Source organism: Panthera onca, chromosome A1, assembly GCF_046562875.1.
Source record: "Panthera onca isolate mPanOnc1 chromosome A1, mPanOnc1 haplotype 2, whole genome shotgun sequence".
Classification (NCBI taxonomy): Eukaryota; Metazoa; Chordata; class Mammalia; order Carnivora; family Felidae; genus Panthera; species Panthera onca.
Genome location: NC_138339.1, coordinates 212,086,707 through 212,104,268, shown reverse-complemented (window position 1 = coordinate 212,104,268; position 17,562 = coordinate 212,086,707). Strand labels below are relative to the sequence as shown.

The 17,562-nt window shown below is 35.1% G+C and overlaps 1 protein-coding gene across 2 annotated transcripts in view; it reads left to right on the top strand.

Moving 5' to 3' along the window:
• The window catches only part of VWA8 (von Willebrand factor A domain containing 8), a 365,498-nt gene that overhangs the window by 81,311 nt on the left and 266,625 nt on the right, over positions 1-17,562 (top strand). For both annotated transcript variants that reach the window (XR_009611412.3, XM_060637082.3), the window contains exons 10-12: positions 8,639-8,770; positions 10,647-10,781; positions 10,874-10,951. Coding sequence is in view for 1 of the 2 variants with exons in the window: in XM_060637082.3 (XP_060493065.3) it covers positions 8,639-8,770; positions 10,647-10,781; positions 10,874-10,951 (345 nt within the window). In the remaining variant the exon portion in view is untranslated. The remainder of the gene's footprint in view (positions 1-8,638; positions 8,771-10,646; positions 10,782-10,873; positions 10,952-17,562) is intronic.

The window sequence follows — 17,562 nt, the reverse complement described above, 5'->3', positions numbered from 1 at the left end:
CAGGCATGGGAGACCAGCAAAGGGAAGATGAATCTCCATAACATTTGGCTTTGAAAACTAGAGGGGCTGAATTTTGCAAGTTCTTATAATTAGCAGGGCTTACCACGTGGAACTTTGAAAATCTGTGGGCTCAGCTCTGGGAGGGTGATAGGAATCTAAGTCCCCACCATTGTAGAAACAGCATGACAAATAGCCCCACAGAGATACAGCATAGAAACAGCAGTTTGGAAAATGCTGGGGTATATGGGAGGATTTGTTTGCCAATTTCAGAGCACATGCTGGAGGGGTAGGGATCTTTGGGAGACTTCCTCAAGAACAAAAGAGCTGGCAAATACCATTTTCTTCCCCCACCCTCCCAGCCTAGATACATGGCCATCTTTAAGAACCAGCACAGCACCAACATGCCCTGCCTAACTTGCTAAGAGTGCACCCAGGTCCTGCATTCTGCGGACACAACCCCTGCAGTGCATCCTTGGCCAGAGCACACCCAAAGTGGTGCCACAGGATGGCAGTGTGCATGCAGTCCCAACTGTGAGCACCACTCCAAAGTGACTCTTGCCCTAGAGAGAGGAGAAGATAATCGCACACACTAGTCCAACTGTAGTCCCAGTCATGGTCTGGAGGCAGACATCTGGTTGATTGCGGACTCTGCCCACCGACAAAAGCTTCTCAAGGGACAACACAGGGAAAGCACTCTGCAGTTTGGTGCCACTGCATCTCTGGCAAATCCCTGGTCTGACTCAAATCAAGCCCAAGGCAGCCTCAGGCTGGCTCACTAACAACACAGGGATCCAACCCTGCCCACAAGGCAAAAAGACACATTGCAAATGACTGGATTGAAGGCAAAAGTGGCTCAGCCAAAACAGTAGGGTGCACACAACACACATAGGAGACACCTGAAGTGCCAGGTCTTGGTAAATAGGGGACATTGCACTGCAGAGCACTATAGATCTTCTTCATAAGGCCACTACTTTCAAGAGTAGGAGATGTAGCTGAGTTTCCTGACACATGAAAACAGACACAAAGAGTTAGACAAAATGAGTAGACAGAGGAATATGTCCCAAATGAACAAACAGGACAAAATCACAGCAAGAAAGGTAAATAAAATGAAAATAAGTAATATGCCTGATAGAGAATTTAAAGTAATGTTCATAAAGATGGTCACTGGACTTGAGAAAAGAGTGGACGACATCAGTGAGACCCTTACCAAAGAGATAGAAAACAAACAAAAAACAATCAGATGAAGAACTCAATAACTGAAATTAAAAATACAGTAGGTAGAATAAATAGTAGATTAGAGAAGAAGAATGATCAGTGACCTGGAGGACAGAGTACTGGAAGACAATAACACTGAACAGGAGAAAGAGAAAAGCATAATAGAAATGAAAATAGACTTAGGGAAATCAGCAACACCATCAAGCATAATAACATTTGCAACATAAGAAAGAAGGAAAGAAAGAAAGAAAAGAAAGAAAGAAAGAAAAGAAGAAAGAAAAGGAAGAAAGGTAAGAAAAGGAAGAAAGAAAGAAAGAAAGAAAGAAAGAAAAGAAAAATGAAAATGAAAGAAAGGATGAAAGAAAGAAAGAAGGAAAGAAAGCAAAGGGTCAAAATTTATTTGAAAAAATAATAGCTGAAAACTTCTTGAATCTGTGGAAGGAAATAGAAATTCAGATCCAGGAAGCACAGAGAGCCCCCAATAATACATTAAAAAAAATTATTCACCACGATCAAGTGGGATTTATTCCTGGGATGCAAGATAGTTCAATATTTACAAATCAGTCAACATGATACCTCACATCAACAAGAGAAAGGATAAAAAACATATGATCATTTCAATAGATACAGGAAAAGCATTTGACAAAGTGCAACTTCCATTCATGAGAAAAACCCTCAACAAAATAGGCTTAGAGGGAACATACCTGAACGTATTAAAGGCCATATCTGAAAAACCCACAGCTAACAATCATATTAAGTGGTGAAAAACTGAGAGCTTTTCTTCTAAGATCAGGAATACAACAACGATGTCCACTCTTGCCACTTTTATTCAACATAGTACTGGAAATCCTAACCACAGCAATCAGACAAGAATTGGTAAGGAAGAAGTAAGACTTTCACTATTTGCAAATGACATATAAAGAACACCCTAACGACCCCACCAAAAAACTACTAGAACTAATAAATGAATTCAGTAAACTCACAGGATACAAAATCAATATACAGAAATCCTTTGCATGTCTTTAAGACTTAAGAGCAGAAATAGAAATTAAGAAAACAATCCCATTTATAATTGCACCCCAAATCATAAAATACCTAGGAATAAACTTAACCAAGGAGGCAAAAGACCTGTACTCCGAAAACTATAAAACATTGATGAAAGAAATTGAAGATGACACAACCAAATGGAAAACATTCCATGTTCATGGATTAGGAGACCAAATATTGTTGAAATGTCATACTACTCAAGCAATCTATAGATTTAATGCAATTTCTATCAAAATATAAACAGTATTTTTCACAGAACTAGAACAAACAATCCTAAAATTTGTATGGAACCACAAATAGCCAAAGCAGTCTTGAAAAAGAACAAAACTGGGATCACAATCCCAGATTTCAAGATATACTACAAGGCCATAGTAATCAAAACAGTATGCTACTGGCACAGAAATAAACACATAGATCAATAGAATAAAATAGCCCAGAAATAAACCCACAATTATATGATCAACTCATATTTGACAAAGGAGGCAAGAATATGCAATGGGGAAAAGACAGTCTCTTCAACAAATGGTGTTGGGAAAACTGGACAGCTTGTACATGCAAAAGTATGAAACTGGATCACTTTCTTATATCATATACCAAAATAAACTCAGAGTAGATTAAGGACCTAAATGTGAGATCTGAACCATAAAAATCTTAGAGATCATAGGCAGTAATTTCTCTGACATCAGCCATGACAACATTTTTCTGATATATTTCCTGAGGCAAGGGAAACAAAAGCAAAAATAAACTATTGGGAACACATCAAAATAAAACGTTTCTGTACAGCAAAGGAAATAATCAAGAAGAAAACTAAAAGACAAGTTACTTAATGGTAGAAGATATTTACAAAATGCATATTCAATAAAGAGTATCCAAGATATATAAAGAACTTACACAACTCAAAACCAAAAACACAAATAATGAATTAAAAAATGAGCAGAAGACGTGAATAGGTATTTCTGCAAAGAAGACATACACACATGGTCGACGGAAGTATGAAAAGAAATGCAGCATCATTCATCATCAGAGATATGCAAATCAAAACCACAATGAGATATCACCTCAGACCTATGAACATGGCTAAAATCAAATACAAGAAACAACAAGTGTTAATGAGGATGTAGAGAAAAAGGAACACTTGTGCAGTGTTGGTGGGAATGCAAACTGGTGTAGTTATATATACACAATGGAATATTATTCAGCCATAAATAAGAATGAAATCTTGCCATTTGCAGCAACGTGGATGAAGTTAGGGAGTGTAATGCTAAGGGAAATAAGTCAGAGAAAGACATATACCATATGATTTCACTCATATGTGGAATTTAAGAAACAAAACAAATGAACAAAGGAAAAAAAAAAGACTAACCAAAAAACATACTCTTAACTATATGGCACAAACTGATGATTACCAGAGGGAGATGGGTGAAATAGGTGAAGGGGATTAAGGGCACACTGAATAATGTGTAGAATTGTTGAATCATTGTATTGTACACCTGAAACTAATATAACATTGTATGTTAACTGTACTGGAATTAAAAAAGCAAAACAAAACAACTAGTACAAATGAGTTAAAGTTATAGAATACCTTTAAGGAATTGAGTTTTTTAAAGAAAGTAGCTAGTATTGCAGTGTTTTGTTTGGCCTTTATTTTGCCCTTTATGATACAGGGGAACATAGAAAAATGATTGAAGGACTGTATTACAGACAGGAAATAATTTAAATTTCAGAGTCTAAAAAATTGAAGAGGGAATGGTATTACTTAGATAAGATTAGAAAAAGTGGTTATCTTTTCTAAAGTGTGTGAAGAGCTAGTTAAGGAATAGTTAACTTCTTTTTCTAACTCCTCAGTAGATAAATAAGGGTGGGTGGGGACCTTAAATTCATTCATCTGAACCTAAAGAAAAACTTTCTTTTTGTAAGATCATTGTGATATATACAACCAGATTAGAGTGTTAAATTGTTCTCTTTAAAAATGGTGACAGTCTAGTGATTGGTATAATTTTTTTTGTAATCTGTTCTAGGACAGTCCATGTGGTTCATTTGTTATTCTAAGTGTCTCTATTTTCTCAAGCTAATGTTCACAGATGGACAAAATTTTATATATCCTCAAATGATTTTGAATTAAGAGAGGTGAAATTGAAGGCAATATTGTTGAATGGGAAAAAATATTGAATGAGGGAATAGCAATATCTATTGTAATTGCAAACCAGGAAGATACGTATATATGTGTAATAACTTTTCCTTGAGAAATAATCAACCTCTCAGGTCCCTGGGTGGCTCAGTGAGTTAAGCATCTGACTCTTGATTTCAGCTCGGGTCATGATCTCACTGTTTGTGAGTTTGAGTCTCGCCTCAAGCGCTGCACTGGCAGCGTGGACCCTACTTGGTATTCTTTCTCTCTCTCCTTCTCTCTCTCTCTGCCCCTCCTGTGCTCCTGTACTTTCTCTCTCTCCCTCTCTCTCTTCTCTCCCAAATACATAAGTAAACATAAACAAAAATTTTTAATTAAAAGCAATAACTTCTGACCTACATTGTCATAGAAATTCATAGATATTTGCGTATGAATTAGATATCTGTTTGAATTTTAGTCTAATCCCTTAATTAGACTATTTTAAGGAAAAGTTATTACTCACTGAAAAATGCAGTAAGCTAAAATTCAGAACACCTTTGTTTCCCGAAACAAGCAATAAAAACGGTTAAAATGTCTTTCATTCCTAAGATGGTACTTGTCGTATGATCTTGGTACTCTAAAAACATGTTTCTGTAGTCATAAATCACTTCTAGCTTTTAGTTAAGGATGTCTTAAAGAAAATACTCTCACTCTGAATCTGCTCTACTTTGAGAATAGTACGCTTTTGTTACAGGATAGTGACAAGTACATTTGGTCTCCTAGTAGCATGTCTTGGCTCTCTGTTCTTCTTAGGTAGGACCAGTTGGGTCTGTCTAGTACACTTGAAAACATGGATGTGGATCTGGAGCTATTTTGATATTAGAGATAAACACTTGGGAGCTAGTAATAAATATATGGGTGTTAGTTGAATTGATCACGTAAATGAAAGAACTGAAGAGGAGTGTATATGGTGAGAAGTATTGTCTGAAGACTAAACCCTGCAAGAACCAACATTTAAGGATTGGACAGCACACAGAGAACCTTCAAATTAGAGAAAGAGTAGTCAGAGCATGCAAATGGTTCATAGTCTGAAACTGGATGAGATTACTTAAAAAGTGAACACCAAGCAAACATATAAAAGATCCACTCCTGAAGTACCCTGATGGGCACTGGTCAGGTAACTGAAGAAGAACCTGCAGAAAAGACTGAGAAGAAGGGAACAGTAAAATAGGAGGAAAACGAATTTATTTATTTAGTTAATTTGGTGAGTAGGGTATTATTGGTGAACTTAACGGGAACAAAATGTTAGTGGAGTGGGGGGAATGTAAGCCAAAAATCAGTCAGCTGACTGGTAAATCAGAGATGAGAAAGCAGAAACAGTGATTATATACTACTTGTAAAATAAGTGTGATGGTGAGAAGCGAAAAGATAGTGTTCACTCAAGGATTATGTAGAATCAAGAAATGACTTTATTTGTTTCTTGAAATGGGAAGACAAACATCTTCATAGGAAGAGGGGATGAAATCTGTGGAATACATGGAGAATATTTATGGATACGGCCTGAGAGAGGCAGGAAAGGACATTTCCAGAGCGCCATTCTGCCTTGGTTTGGAATGATGGAAGACCATATTTTTCCACCCTGCAGCTGAGGTGATGGAATTATCATTAACCGAGATGGAGAAAGCAGACTTCCAGTGGCTTTCCACTCACTCATAATTAAAGCAGAAGTCCTTTCTACTGAGACACTGGGAAAAGAAGTGAGGATTGATGAAAATATAGAGGATTTTGAGGACTAGGGGGAAAGAATTTTGTGTGTTCATTTAACAAACCTCTGTTGACCGCCGACTGTGCCCCATGTATGATTCTAGATTCTGGAGATTTGGAGTGAGCCAAATAGATACATTATGATATTATCCTAATGGGGTTTATTTTCAAGCAAATGGAGGAGTACGTGCATGAAGGCTCTGTTGTGGGTGGAGGAGGCGGCTAGATGACCAGCTGAGATAGGAACGCATTGGTTCAGAGGACCCCTAAGGAGAGTGATGTTTGTTGGCATTGGTTGCTGATTGGCACTGGAAAGAGAGCCCAGCAGAGACTGGGGGCTGCCTACTTTTTTGGTAGTTAGGAAGTATGGTACTGAGACTTTCTTTCTTAGTTCTTCAGAGCCTAGAAAAAGGTATGAGGAAAATGAATAGCTTAGAGGGACAGGACTGAGAATAGTGAGGGTGAATATGGAGGCCTTGCAGGCCAACACATAATTAACATTTTCTTTTATTACATTATATTTCACAGTTCAAATAATGCAATCCCAAAGAAAGTATATTAAAAAAAAAAAACATTAGTATTGTTTGTTTAATTGAAATTCAAGAATCAACAGGAACTACTCATTAATGTAAAATGGTGAGGCAAATAAACTTTGATTTTCTACTTCTTGCTAACATATGGTCTATGAGAATTATATATGTATTTTGTTTCTCATTTACCTTTTTGGTTAACAGTTCTTTAAACTTCCCATGCCAGCAGATGGTAATTCATCTTGCAACTTGAGTTCTTTTACTTAGGGTGTTCATAGGGTCTTCTAGCCTACTAGGTTGATTCTATTGATATATTTTAGCTTGAATTATTTAAAATGACATAACCAGTTATAGCAAGAGGTTTGAGGCATTAGTATTCATTTCTGGAATATAATTGCTCTGCAGTCAATCCTGTATCAGGTTAGACTGACGTTATTATAGCTGGAGTTAAAAGCATACCTTTAAGCTAATACATTTGTTTTCTTAGAATTTAACGACTCTAGATTCTAAATTCTAAAGAACTTTAATTCTAAGGCCTTACTCCTTTCCTGTTGAACTTCCCTTAAAATACAGTGTAGCATTTTTTTTTTGCATGAAATTAAAGTGTCAATAATTATTATTTGTCTACAACATAGAAGCAGCTCCTACCAAATTATGTAATACTATGGGACTTTGCATGTATAAAATGCATAAAACATAAAACATATTTTTAAATGATAGCACAAAGAGACAGTTTTTCTTAGGTTTGAGGAATGGAGTAAGTGAGTGTCTTAAGTACTTAGGACACCAAAAAGACTTGAATTGGGTTCCTATGCTTAGAACATTGAGGTTGAAAATGATTTTCTTCCCCCAAATCTATTTTCTGGAGTTGTGGCATTCTGTTGAATAAGCAGCGATCTGCCCTTGCATTGAGGTTCAACTCTTTCACAATAGTGATAATGTTCTAAAACTGTGGTAGGATTTTGAGGGGTTAGTTTCTGCCTGTTTATACTGAAAATGAATTAAGCTTTTCATATTGAACATGCTGCTAATCTAGGGCATAGGATTTAATTAATTTTCTATTAGTATTCTCATTTTCCATATACTTATTTGTGTTCTTTGTGTGCATTTTTATATAACCAGCTGGTATGAGGTGTGTAAACAAGTGTTAGAACATTGATAATTGTTCTCTATGGAGAAAGAATCAATGGTCTTAGTCTTTATACTCAGTTTGACAAGTACTGAGAACCTACACCATAGAAGGCACTGTGCCAGATACTGTGGAAATATCTGTGATTGTTGTCATATATTGTAATCAGTTAAGCTAATCACACAAGCCAACAGCAGAATGGTGTCCAGGAAGTTTGGTTTCATGAATTTCAGGCAACATCAACATCAGTTGATTTAAGAAATCAACCAAAGTAAGTTTTATTTAACTTTAACATGCTGTCGAGAGTCTCATCATCCTTTCCTGGAAACTGGAACTTTTGATCAGCAAGAAATGGAGGCTGTGAACTTCTAGCAGTTCAGGAATTAAGTGACTTCATTACTTGTCACTGAGTAAATCTTAGGAGCGATTTGCATATCACCTTTAGTAATTGGCTTAAGTAGAATGACTTTTGTAAAAATAGGAAAAATTCTCATTAATTTTTTACCTCTACTTTTTAATATAGAGTTTCAGTTCTAATTAAGATGAATCTTCCAGATATCCAACATTAATACTAAAATAAAAAGTAAAGGGGCACCTGGGTGGCTCAGTCGGTTGAGCGTCCAACTTAGGGCTCAGGTCATGATCTCATGCTCGTGGGTTCACGCCCTGCGTTGGGCTCTGTGCTGACAGCTAAGGGCCTGGAACCTGCTTCGGATTCTGTGTCTCTCTCTCTCTCTACCCCTCTGTTCGTGCTCTGTCTCTCTCTGTCTCAAAAATAAATAAACATTAAAAAAAATTAATACTAAAATAAAAAGTAAATTACATGATTTTCTTGTAATTTTGCAGCGCTTTGAACTCCAAGATTCAGGAAGCTCTGTGCTTCCTAAAGAGGTTGTGAGAGTGGAGAGGCTGACTGAAAGCCATTCCCCCCAAGCTTCTGTGACTGTCCGGATTGCAGAAAAAGAAGTGACCATTCAGGTAATGGATAAAGTTTATACTTTCTTAGATGTGCTTTGTTCTGCCCATTTATGATCCCCTTTTAAATCTTCTTTGGCTCTATAGTGTCACATCTGTATATCTGTATCTGTATTTATCCATGTATCCACAGTCATGTATGTTTGTAAACTGGAAAAGTTCAGGAGAAACATAAGCGTAGTTTCTCATAAAAAACTAAAGTTGATCTCTGGGAAAATCAAATGAAGTACCGAATAAAGTATTTTGTATTCTGAGTCCTTGATAAGAAATAGTGTTTTCAAACATATTTTAGCGGCTGTGGAACACTCTTTTCAAATAAAATCTTTCGTAACTACATGCAACAGTTAAAAGAGGAGCTGTTCTGGTTGGAGAGGTTTTAGAAAAGGGAAGGATATTTGGTCACAGGGCTCTATATGCTTGCTCTGCCTCCCTTTCTTCCAACCCTTTGAGAGCCCTGAGAACCCCTAGAGGGGATGGGAAACTATCACAAGGAAACACAGCTTGAAAAACACAGACTTAAATGAATTGTAAGTGAATGTGGGGAAGAAGAAGGCTTGCCTTCTTATGTGCCACAGCGCACTTTAATTATATAGACTTTTTATGTGCTCTAATGTGATATTATTAATACTTATTAATTAATGTTGCTGCATTTATTCATTTATCAAGCTGAACATTGATTAATGTCTACTCTGAGCCAGGCTCTGTATTAAAAATTATTAGTGTCTACTGTGTATTAGTCACTATATTTGTCTCTTGACAAATATATAATACCATAAATACATTATGCCATTAAATCCTCCAATAATCCTGGAGGCAAGTTTTATGATCTGCATTTTATAGATTGGAAAACAGATGTAAAGAGGATAATCAGTTCATTCATGGTTGCTAGCTAAGAAATGTCACAGATAAGACTTCTAGACAGGATCACTTTCCACTACACTCTTCTGTCTACTTCAGATGAATGACCTCATTAAGCTGATGGTCTAAATAGAGTCAGATAAGTAAGGACTGCATTGGAATGGCTGTGGGGATATAGAATGAGCTGTCTTCAAGTATGACATAGGAGTTTTCCAATAGCTCAGGAGTGGAAAGGTGATAGGACACTTCAGCACACTTCAGACATGTCCAAAGGCATGAAATGGGAGCAAGCTTTCATTGTTTGCTTCTTTTTGGTGATGGCTTTCTGACTTCATTGCCTCCAGTCCCTCCGGTCAGCCTTCTATGTTACCACTATGATGATCTTTCTTAAATGCAAATCTAATCTTGTCACTTCCAAACTTATAATTCTGTAGGGTTCCTGTTATGATGGGCCCCAAGTTCTCCGCAGAACATGGAAATCTCCTAGTGGAGTCCCCAGGAGACAAATGAGGAGGAGATAGAAAATAAAAGATGCAGGTGTGAAGGATGAGAGGAGAGATTTTAAGACCAGATGCTTCCGAGTTGTAAACTAAGAGTGGAAAAGGATTTGTGGACATGGATTTTAGAAATCAGGACATCATTGGTGACTTTGGAGAGTCCCAGTAGACTGACTTGAAATTCTGTACTTAGCACTGGAACTTGGACAAAAAACTTCATTCTCAAGTAGTGACATTGTTATTATAAGTTATAAATAACCCCCAAATGACATGATTATTATGAAAATGTCTGACAGCACAGGGCTTTAATTTTAGAGGGATGATTGATTTGGAGGGTTGATGATAATGATAATCAGATCTGTGAATAAGAAAATAGTTGCTGCTCTATTGAAATATCAAAAACAGTACAGAATTGAATTGAGCAAGGGATTATTAGGGGCTTCTAAATGGCAGTTATGTTCTTTCATTTACTAATGTTTTGAGAAACACATATGCATATTATATTTACTTCTCTTTAATTATAGGTGCCAGCTGGGACCAGGCCAATAAGTCAACCTTGTGCATCAGAGCGTTTTGTACAGACTTTAAGCCATAAACAACTACTGGCTGAGATGATGCAGTCACACATGGTTAAGGACATATGTTTAATTGGAGGAAAAGTAAGAATAGCAGCAGTCTCACTGCGGATTTCTGTTTCCCAACTTTTGGTTGTTTTGACTTCTCCCTTGAATGATTGTGTTTCCATTTGTAGGGTTGTGGAAAAACGGTCATTGCTAAGAACTTTGCAGATAACTTAGGATACAACATAGAACCCATCATGCTCTATCAGGTATGATGTTCATTTTTAGTACTTGGACTATAAACATATATATTTAGACCATCAGTAGAAGTTATGGATATTCTTCCTTGAGTTATGTATGACCTGTTAATTTTGGTCTACATAAATAACTGAAATAAAAATCAAATTGGAGTACAATTGTAATTACTTGCAACTTTTGAAAGTGCATTTTAGACTGTTGAATGTGCACACCATATCAGCACCTGTGTCTGTTTTTCAAGAGAGATTCAATTTACCTGCATGTGCGCACATACACAGACTGCATTTAGTAGTAATTTGGAAATCGAAATAAAATGGGTTTTAGCAGCAATGGGAGATAAGTAGGTATTCACTGAATAGAGTATTTTCTTATTGTGGAAAAATACACACAACATGAAATTTGCCATTTTAACTGTTTCTAAGTGTACAACTCACTGGCTTTAAGTATATTCACAATGTTGTGTAGCCATCACTACTATCTGTTTCCAGAACTTTTTTGTTTCCTTCCTGCATCTCTTGTTCCCTTTGACCCATTTTGTCCATCGCCCTCCCTCCTCCCCTCTGGCAACCACCAGTTTGCTCTCTGTATTTATAGGTCTGTCTTGGCTTTTTGTTTGTTTTGTTTTTTAGATTCCACATATAAATGAGTTCATATGGTATTTGTCTTTCTTTGTCTGACTTATTTTTAGAACATTTTGTATTCCAGATAGAAACTCTATATTCATTAAATGATAACTTCCCATCCCCCACCCCAGACTCTGGTAACCTCTATGGTACTTTCTGTCCCTATGAATTTGCCTATTCTAGGTACATCATTTAAGTAGAACCAAGCACTTTTTTGTCATTTTGTCTCTATTTTACCTGACATGATGTTTTCAAGGTTCATTCATGTTATAGCATATATCAGAATTTCATTTCTTTTTATGGCTCAATAATATTCTGTTGTATGGATATACTGGCTTTTGTTTATCCAAATATTGGTGAACACACGGTTGTTTCTAGCTTTTGATTTTTGTGAATAATGTGACTATAAACATTGGTATATAAGTATCTGTTTGAGTCCCTACTTTCAACTCTTATTATATATATACCTAGAAGTGATGTTACTGAACCATATTATATTTCTATGTTTAACTTTTTTGAGGAACTGCTATACTGCTTTCTGTAGCAGTGACACCAATTTACATTCCCACCAGCAGTGTGTGAAGTCGTAACTCATTGTAGTTTTGATCTGCATTTCCCTAATGACTAATGAAATTGAGCATCTTCTCATGTACTTATTGACCATTTGTATGTCTTATTTGGAGAAAAGCCTATTCAAGTTCCTTGCTTGTGTTTCAATTGGGTTGTCTTTTTGTTGTTTAGTTGTAGGAGTTCTTCATATATTCTGGATATTAACCCATTTTCTGTTATGATTTACACATGTTTTTTCCCCCTTTCTGTAGGTTGTCTTTTCACTCTCTTTATACTATCTGTTGATGCACAAAAGTTTTAAATTTTGACGAAGTCTAATTTATCTTTTTGTTATTGTTGCCTATGCTTTTGGTGTTATATACAGTAAGTCATTGCTAGGTCCAATATCATGAACTTTCTCTGTTTTATTCTAAGAGTGTTAATAGTTTTAGATCTCACATTTAGGTCTTTGATCTGTTTTGAATTAATCTTTGTATACAGAGAAAAGTAAGGGTCCAACTTTAAATCATTTACATGTGGATAGCCAGTTTTCCCAGCACCATTTGTTGAAAAGACATTCTTTTCCTCATAGGATGGTCTTAGCGTCCTTGTCAAAAACCAGTTCACTATATATGTGAGGGTTTATTCTGAGCTCTCTCTTCTGTTTCATTGCTCTGTCTGTCCTTATGTCATTCTCACACTGTTTGGATTTCTATAGCTTTATAGTAAGTTTTGAAATAAGGAAGTGTGAGACCTCCAACTTTGTTTTCTTTTCCAGGGTTGTTTTGGATATTCAGCATCCCTTGGGTTTCTATATGAATCTTAGGATAGGTTTTTCTATTTATGAAAAAAAAATGCTATTGAGATTTTTATAGGAATTTCACAGAATATATAGATCACTTTGGGTAATATTGTCATCTTAATATTTAAGTCTTTCAATCTGTGAACATGAATGTCTTCTCATATATTTGTCTTCAATAATTTCTTTCAGCAATAATTTCTTTTATAGTTTTCAGCGTATAAGTCTTTTATCTTCTTGGTTAAATTTATTCCTAAGTATTTTTGAATAGATTGTTTTTGTGAATGTCCATGTTGTATATGGTATGATTAAAAATCAAACTTACAGCTGGTGTTTTTACACAGTAAATTTTTCTTTCGTGTATTTGTTTGTAATGATCACTCCTAAGACATTTTCATACTGCGTAATTTATCGATTCTATATGTTAGTCTTTGATTATAGTATCTTTTTACTTACGGCAGAGTTTCCATTTTTATTTTTGAACAGTTTGGGGAGTGGATGTGATATTATTTACTTACATTTTAGATTGTAGTTTGCCTTTTTAGTTTATTTTTTAGTTAACTTTGTTATTATTACTGACACTAAATATACTTATGTTAAAATGTTTTTATTTTTGAAAAATGATGTTTAAACTAGTTACTTATTATGACTTTGGATTATAGAAAATGTTAACAGCTCATACTTTAAATGATTCTGTTGAGAAGATTCCTTTCAATGCTGCTTTAAGGTACTTTGTGTCTATTGATTAAATTGGCCAGAGTTTACATAAAATCTGTGAAGAAGCATATGATTTATGAAATCACTAAGAAAAATTCAGGTGAAGAGATTAAACTAGTAGTGATATCCTTGGTCTTTAGATATACACGTGTAGGGAAAAGAATGAATTTCTACACTCTATAGAAGGTGGCAAGTCTTGGAGCTCACTGAAAATATATTTTGAAATGAGTTTTTATGATTTGATTCTAGGTCTACTGGCTTTTTAAAGACAGTTAAGGAAATTGAGAGAGAGTATATCTTAAACTTAATTTATGGCAGATGCCATGAAGAACACCCTCCCCTCTTATGAATCAGTCCTCTTGGTGTCTTTGTCAGAGATCAGAAGGCAGATGGTTAACTCAGTATGCTACTTCATCTGTCTATATCCTTCCGTTAGCTTGTTAGAAGTGATCTGAGGATGATATTTTATCATCTCACCAACCTGTTAATTATCAACTTTTTAATTTCCAATGAAAATACTTTTCTACCAAGTAATTGGGGGGGGGGGGGAACACCCAAATCATCGATATATTTGTAAAATAAGTTAAATTGTACTATAAATATCTTATATTCCATCTATAGATTAAGGATAAATACAAGCACAGTGTATTTCCCAAGTGCCACTACTTCGAATCATATGGAGAAGAACTTTTGAGGACAATATTTCTTTTCTTTGTGACTCTAACTTAATTTGTTAATAGTATTATTTCTAGAATTATACACATGATTATTTTCTTCATGTTAAAATAAAAATACTCATTCTAATGAAAGCTGGAACTAATTTATGCCTCATCAATTTTTCCACACAATACGGTTTCAGGTTTTTGTAGTCACTTTATGGTGATTTGGTAGTGGTAAATCATCCTAAAATTATATGTTTGAGCTGTGTGAAAATTATGGTCACCTCATTCTGCCCTTCATTAAAAGAAGAACCAAACAAGAGAGTATGTATGTATCCATCATCAGATCTCAGCTCCACTGGAAAAGTACCCAAAGTATCCTGCCATTGAGAATGTTATCTGTACATTTGAAAGCATTAGTTTAAGAGGCTGAGAACAGACTTCTTATATATTATTGGAGAATGACAGCAAATTAACAAAAATACTATTTTAATGTGGTTTTTTTACTCTGTTGTTAAATTTGTTGATTTATGGATAAACAAAGGTAGGAAGATGCTACCATTGAGGATTGGGAAAACTGGCACAGAGATAAGCAAATAAACCACATATTCTGAAACTCCTTTTCCAATTTTGCTTTTCTGCTCATTAGTCTTTATAGGAATATCTAGAAGAAAAGTGATTTTTGAAAGCATAGACTTCAGAAAGGGATAGAGAAGTGTGAAAATGTAGGTGAGTTTGTTTCTGTCTGTCTGCATGAACTGGATCAAAGAATCAATAGATACTGTATTGACATTTGCAGATTTTTTAAACTGTTAATCAGTTGGTTTTCATGATAGAAACCAAGCCCCTGAGATCAAATATAAGACTCTTTGTTCATACTTTCATATTTATTAGTAGAGCTCATTGAGCTCTCTGGGACAGAGGAACTAATTTAATAGAATTCAAGACAGGTTTGGGTTTTATAATAATACAGTCCATATTAATGAAAAATATGGAAAAAATTCTGGAAGTTTGACCCAACATAGAGAATTTAGTGGGAATAAGTAACCCAACATCTGTTTTCCTAGAAGATGTGGAGATTTCCCTGTTATTTGTACATGTATAAAGCTACACTTAATCTGTGGGTTTTGCTTTATTTTTAGACTTGACTATTTTTAGAACTGGATTTCATATGAAGAAAAAGAAAAACAGAGCCTTAACACAGATTTGTGGCAGTACATAAAGTAAGTTTTATAATAGGTTATAAAAATCTTAAATCACTTGGCTCAAGTGTTAGGTCAGATTCTTTTAACTGGTTATTCTTTTTTTAGTGTTGAAGCCAGTGATTTCATAGTGTCAAAGAAATCCAAGTTATTATTCTTTTCCTTCACAACCAGATAAGGGCATGTTTCCAGATTTCTTTCCACATCATCATAAACAGCATCAGATCTGAGATATCTTTCTTTTGTTAAAGTACTATTTGTATAAAAGCCAAGTCAGCTCCAATAAGAAATTTAAGCACAAATAAGTTCATGGGACCTGTAATGAAAATAATCACTATCTAAAACAGATCTTAGAATCATTTTGATTTTTCAGTTAAGTTTTTCTTCCTAGAGCTAAACTCAAACCAAATTCTCTTCTCTATCTTTAATCTACAATTTCTACTTCTTCCTGTTCATCCAGATACAGAAGTATCTTTATTTCTTTCATTCTCTCTCCTTTGTTTTCATTGCTGTGTGTTTTGGATTTATTTACTTGCTTCTTGTCTTTGCCTTGACTTTGTACTTTTCTCTCATCAAGATTGTAAGATAGCTGTATTTATTTAAATGGTTAATGTTCAACCTTGGAGGCTGACTTTCTGCATGATTCTGTGTAACTCATCTTGTTTTCTTGATTTCTTATTTTGCTGCAATCTGTGATCCTTCCTGTCTTCTTTATATTTTTTTCTTTCCCCACATAGACTAACCTTCATAAAGCTAAGAATTTAAGTAGTTTGCTACACTCTAAGAATTTACTTACCTCAGCTCCTTTAAATTTCTTACATTATAAAAGTTATTTTCAAACAACAATGTATGTCATCATCATCAAAATTGTTGACTTGAGCAATCCTTTTCAAGTCCCAGGCTCACCAAGGCTCCTGTCTCATGTGTTTTTCAGTTTCTCCTTGATAATGAGGTTGTCTTGTCTCCTACCTCCTTTGTGTAGAATGTGCTTTAAAATTTATTGTAGTTCATCAAAGTTTAAAATTTAGTGCAATTATAAAATTTTAATTTTTTTTAGTGTTTTATTTATTTTTGAGACAGAGAGAGACAGAGGATGAGCAGGGGAGGGGCAGAGAGACAGCAAGACACAGTATCCGAAGCAGGCTCCAGGATCCGAGCTGTCAGCACAGAGCCCAACACCAGGCCCGAACCCACAAACCATAAGATCATGACCTGAGCCAAAGTCGGACGCTTAACCGACTGAGCCACCCAGGCGCCCCAATGCAATTATAAAATTTTAAAAGTTAGCAGAATAAAACGTCCCTTCTAATTTGAAGGGACATTTTTATTAAATATGATTTCATATTTCTTGCCTATAATATCAGAGTCATGCTAGGAGGACCAGTAACCATAATGTTCTTTGTCATAAATTTCATAGATAAGTTATAGTGCATAATGTTATTTATAATTATAAGATTATAAATATTATACATTGTATAATTGTATGGAATAGTTACCTCAGTAGATTTCATCAGGGTGCTACTAAGCATGTGACAATTGCACACATAGGGAATTTTGCAAATTAAATTGTAAAGCCACAAACTACAACCTCATTCCAAGTTGCTTCACAAATATACTTTATTAGAACCAAGAGAGTATAGATAACTCTCTGTAATGTATCACCATTATTGGAAAAGGTTATTCAAGTTTATACTCAACTAATTTTCAAATCATCATTGTGATTATTGCCTATGCATACTAACACTATTACATTTCTTCATTTTAAATATTAATAATGAAATGAGTGCAACTCATATATATCAAAATCATTTGTAGGCATCTGGCATAATTTTTTTCCTTACCACATTTTTAAATTTTTCACATAGTGCCTGTGCTTGATTTTTATGTAAAAATGCCACAAGCTTTGTTATCCATATTTTGCAGCTTAAAATGAGAAGTGATATCATCTCTAATTATTTGGATGCACGCTTCACACTTCAAATACATGGGAAAGCTAGTTGTTTCATGTAGAAGTTATATAAAGAAGCAGTTTTATAGAGTGTAGCTAATTACTTAAATAAAAGCCAGTGTCAT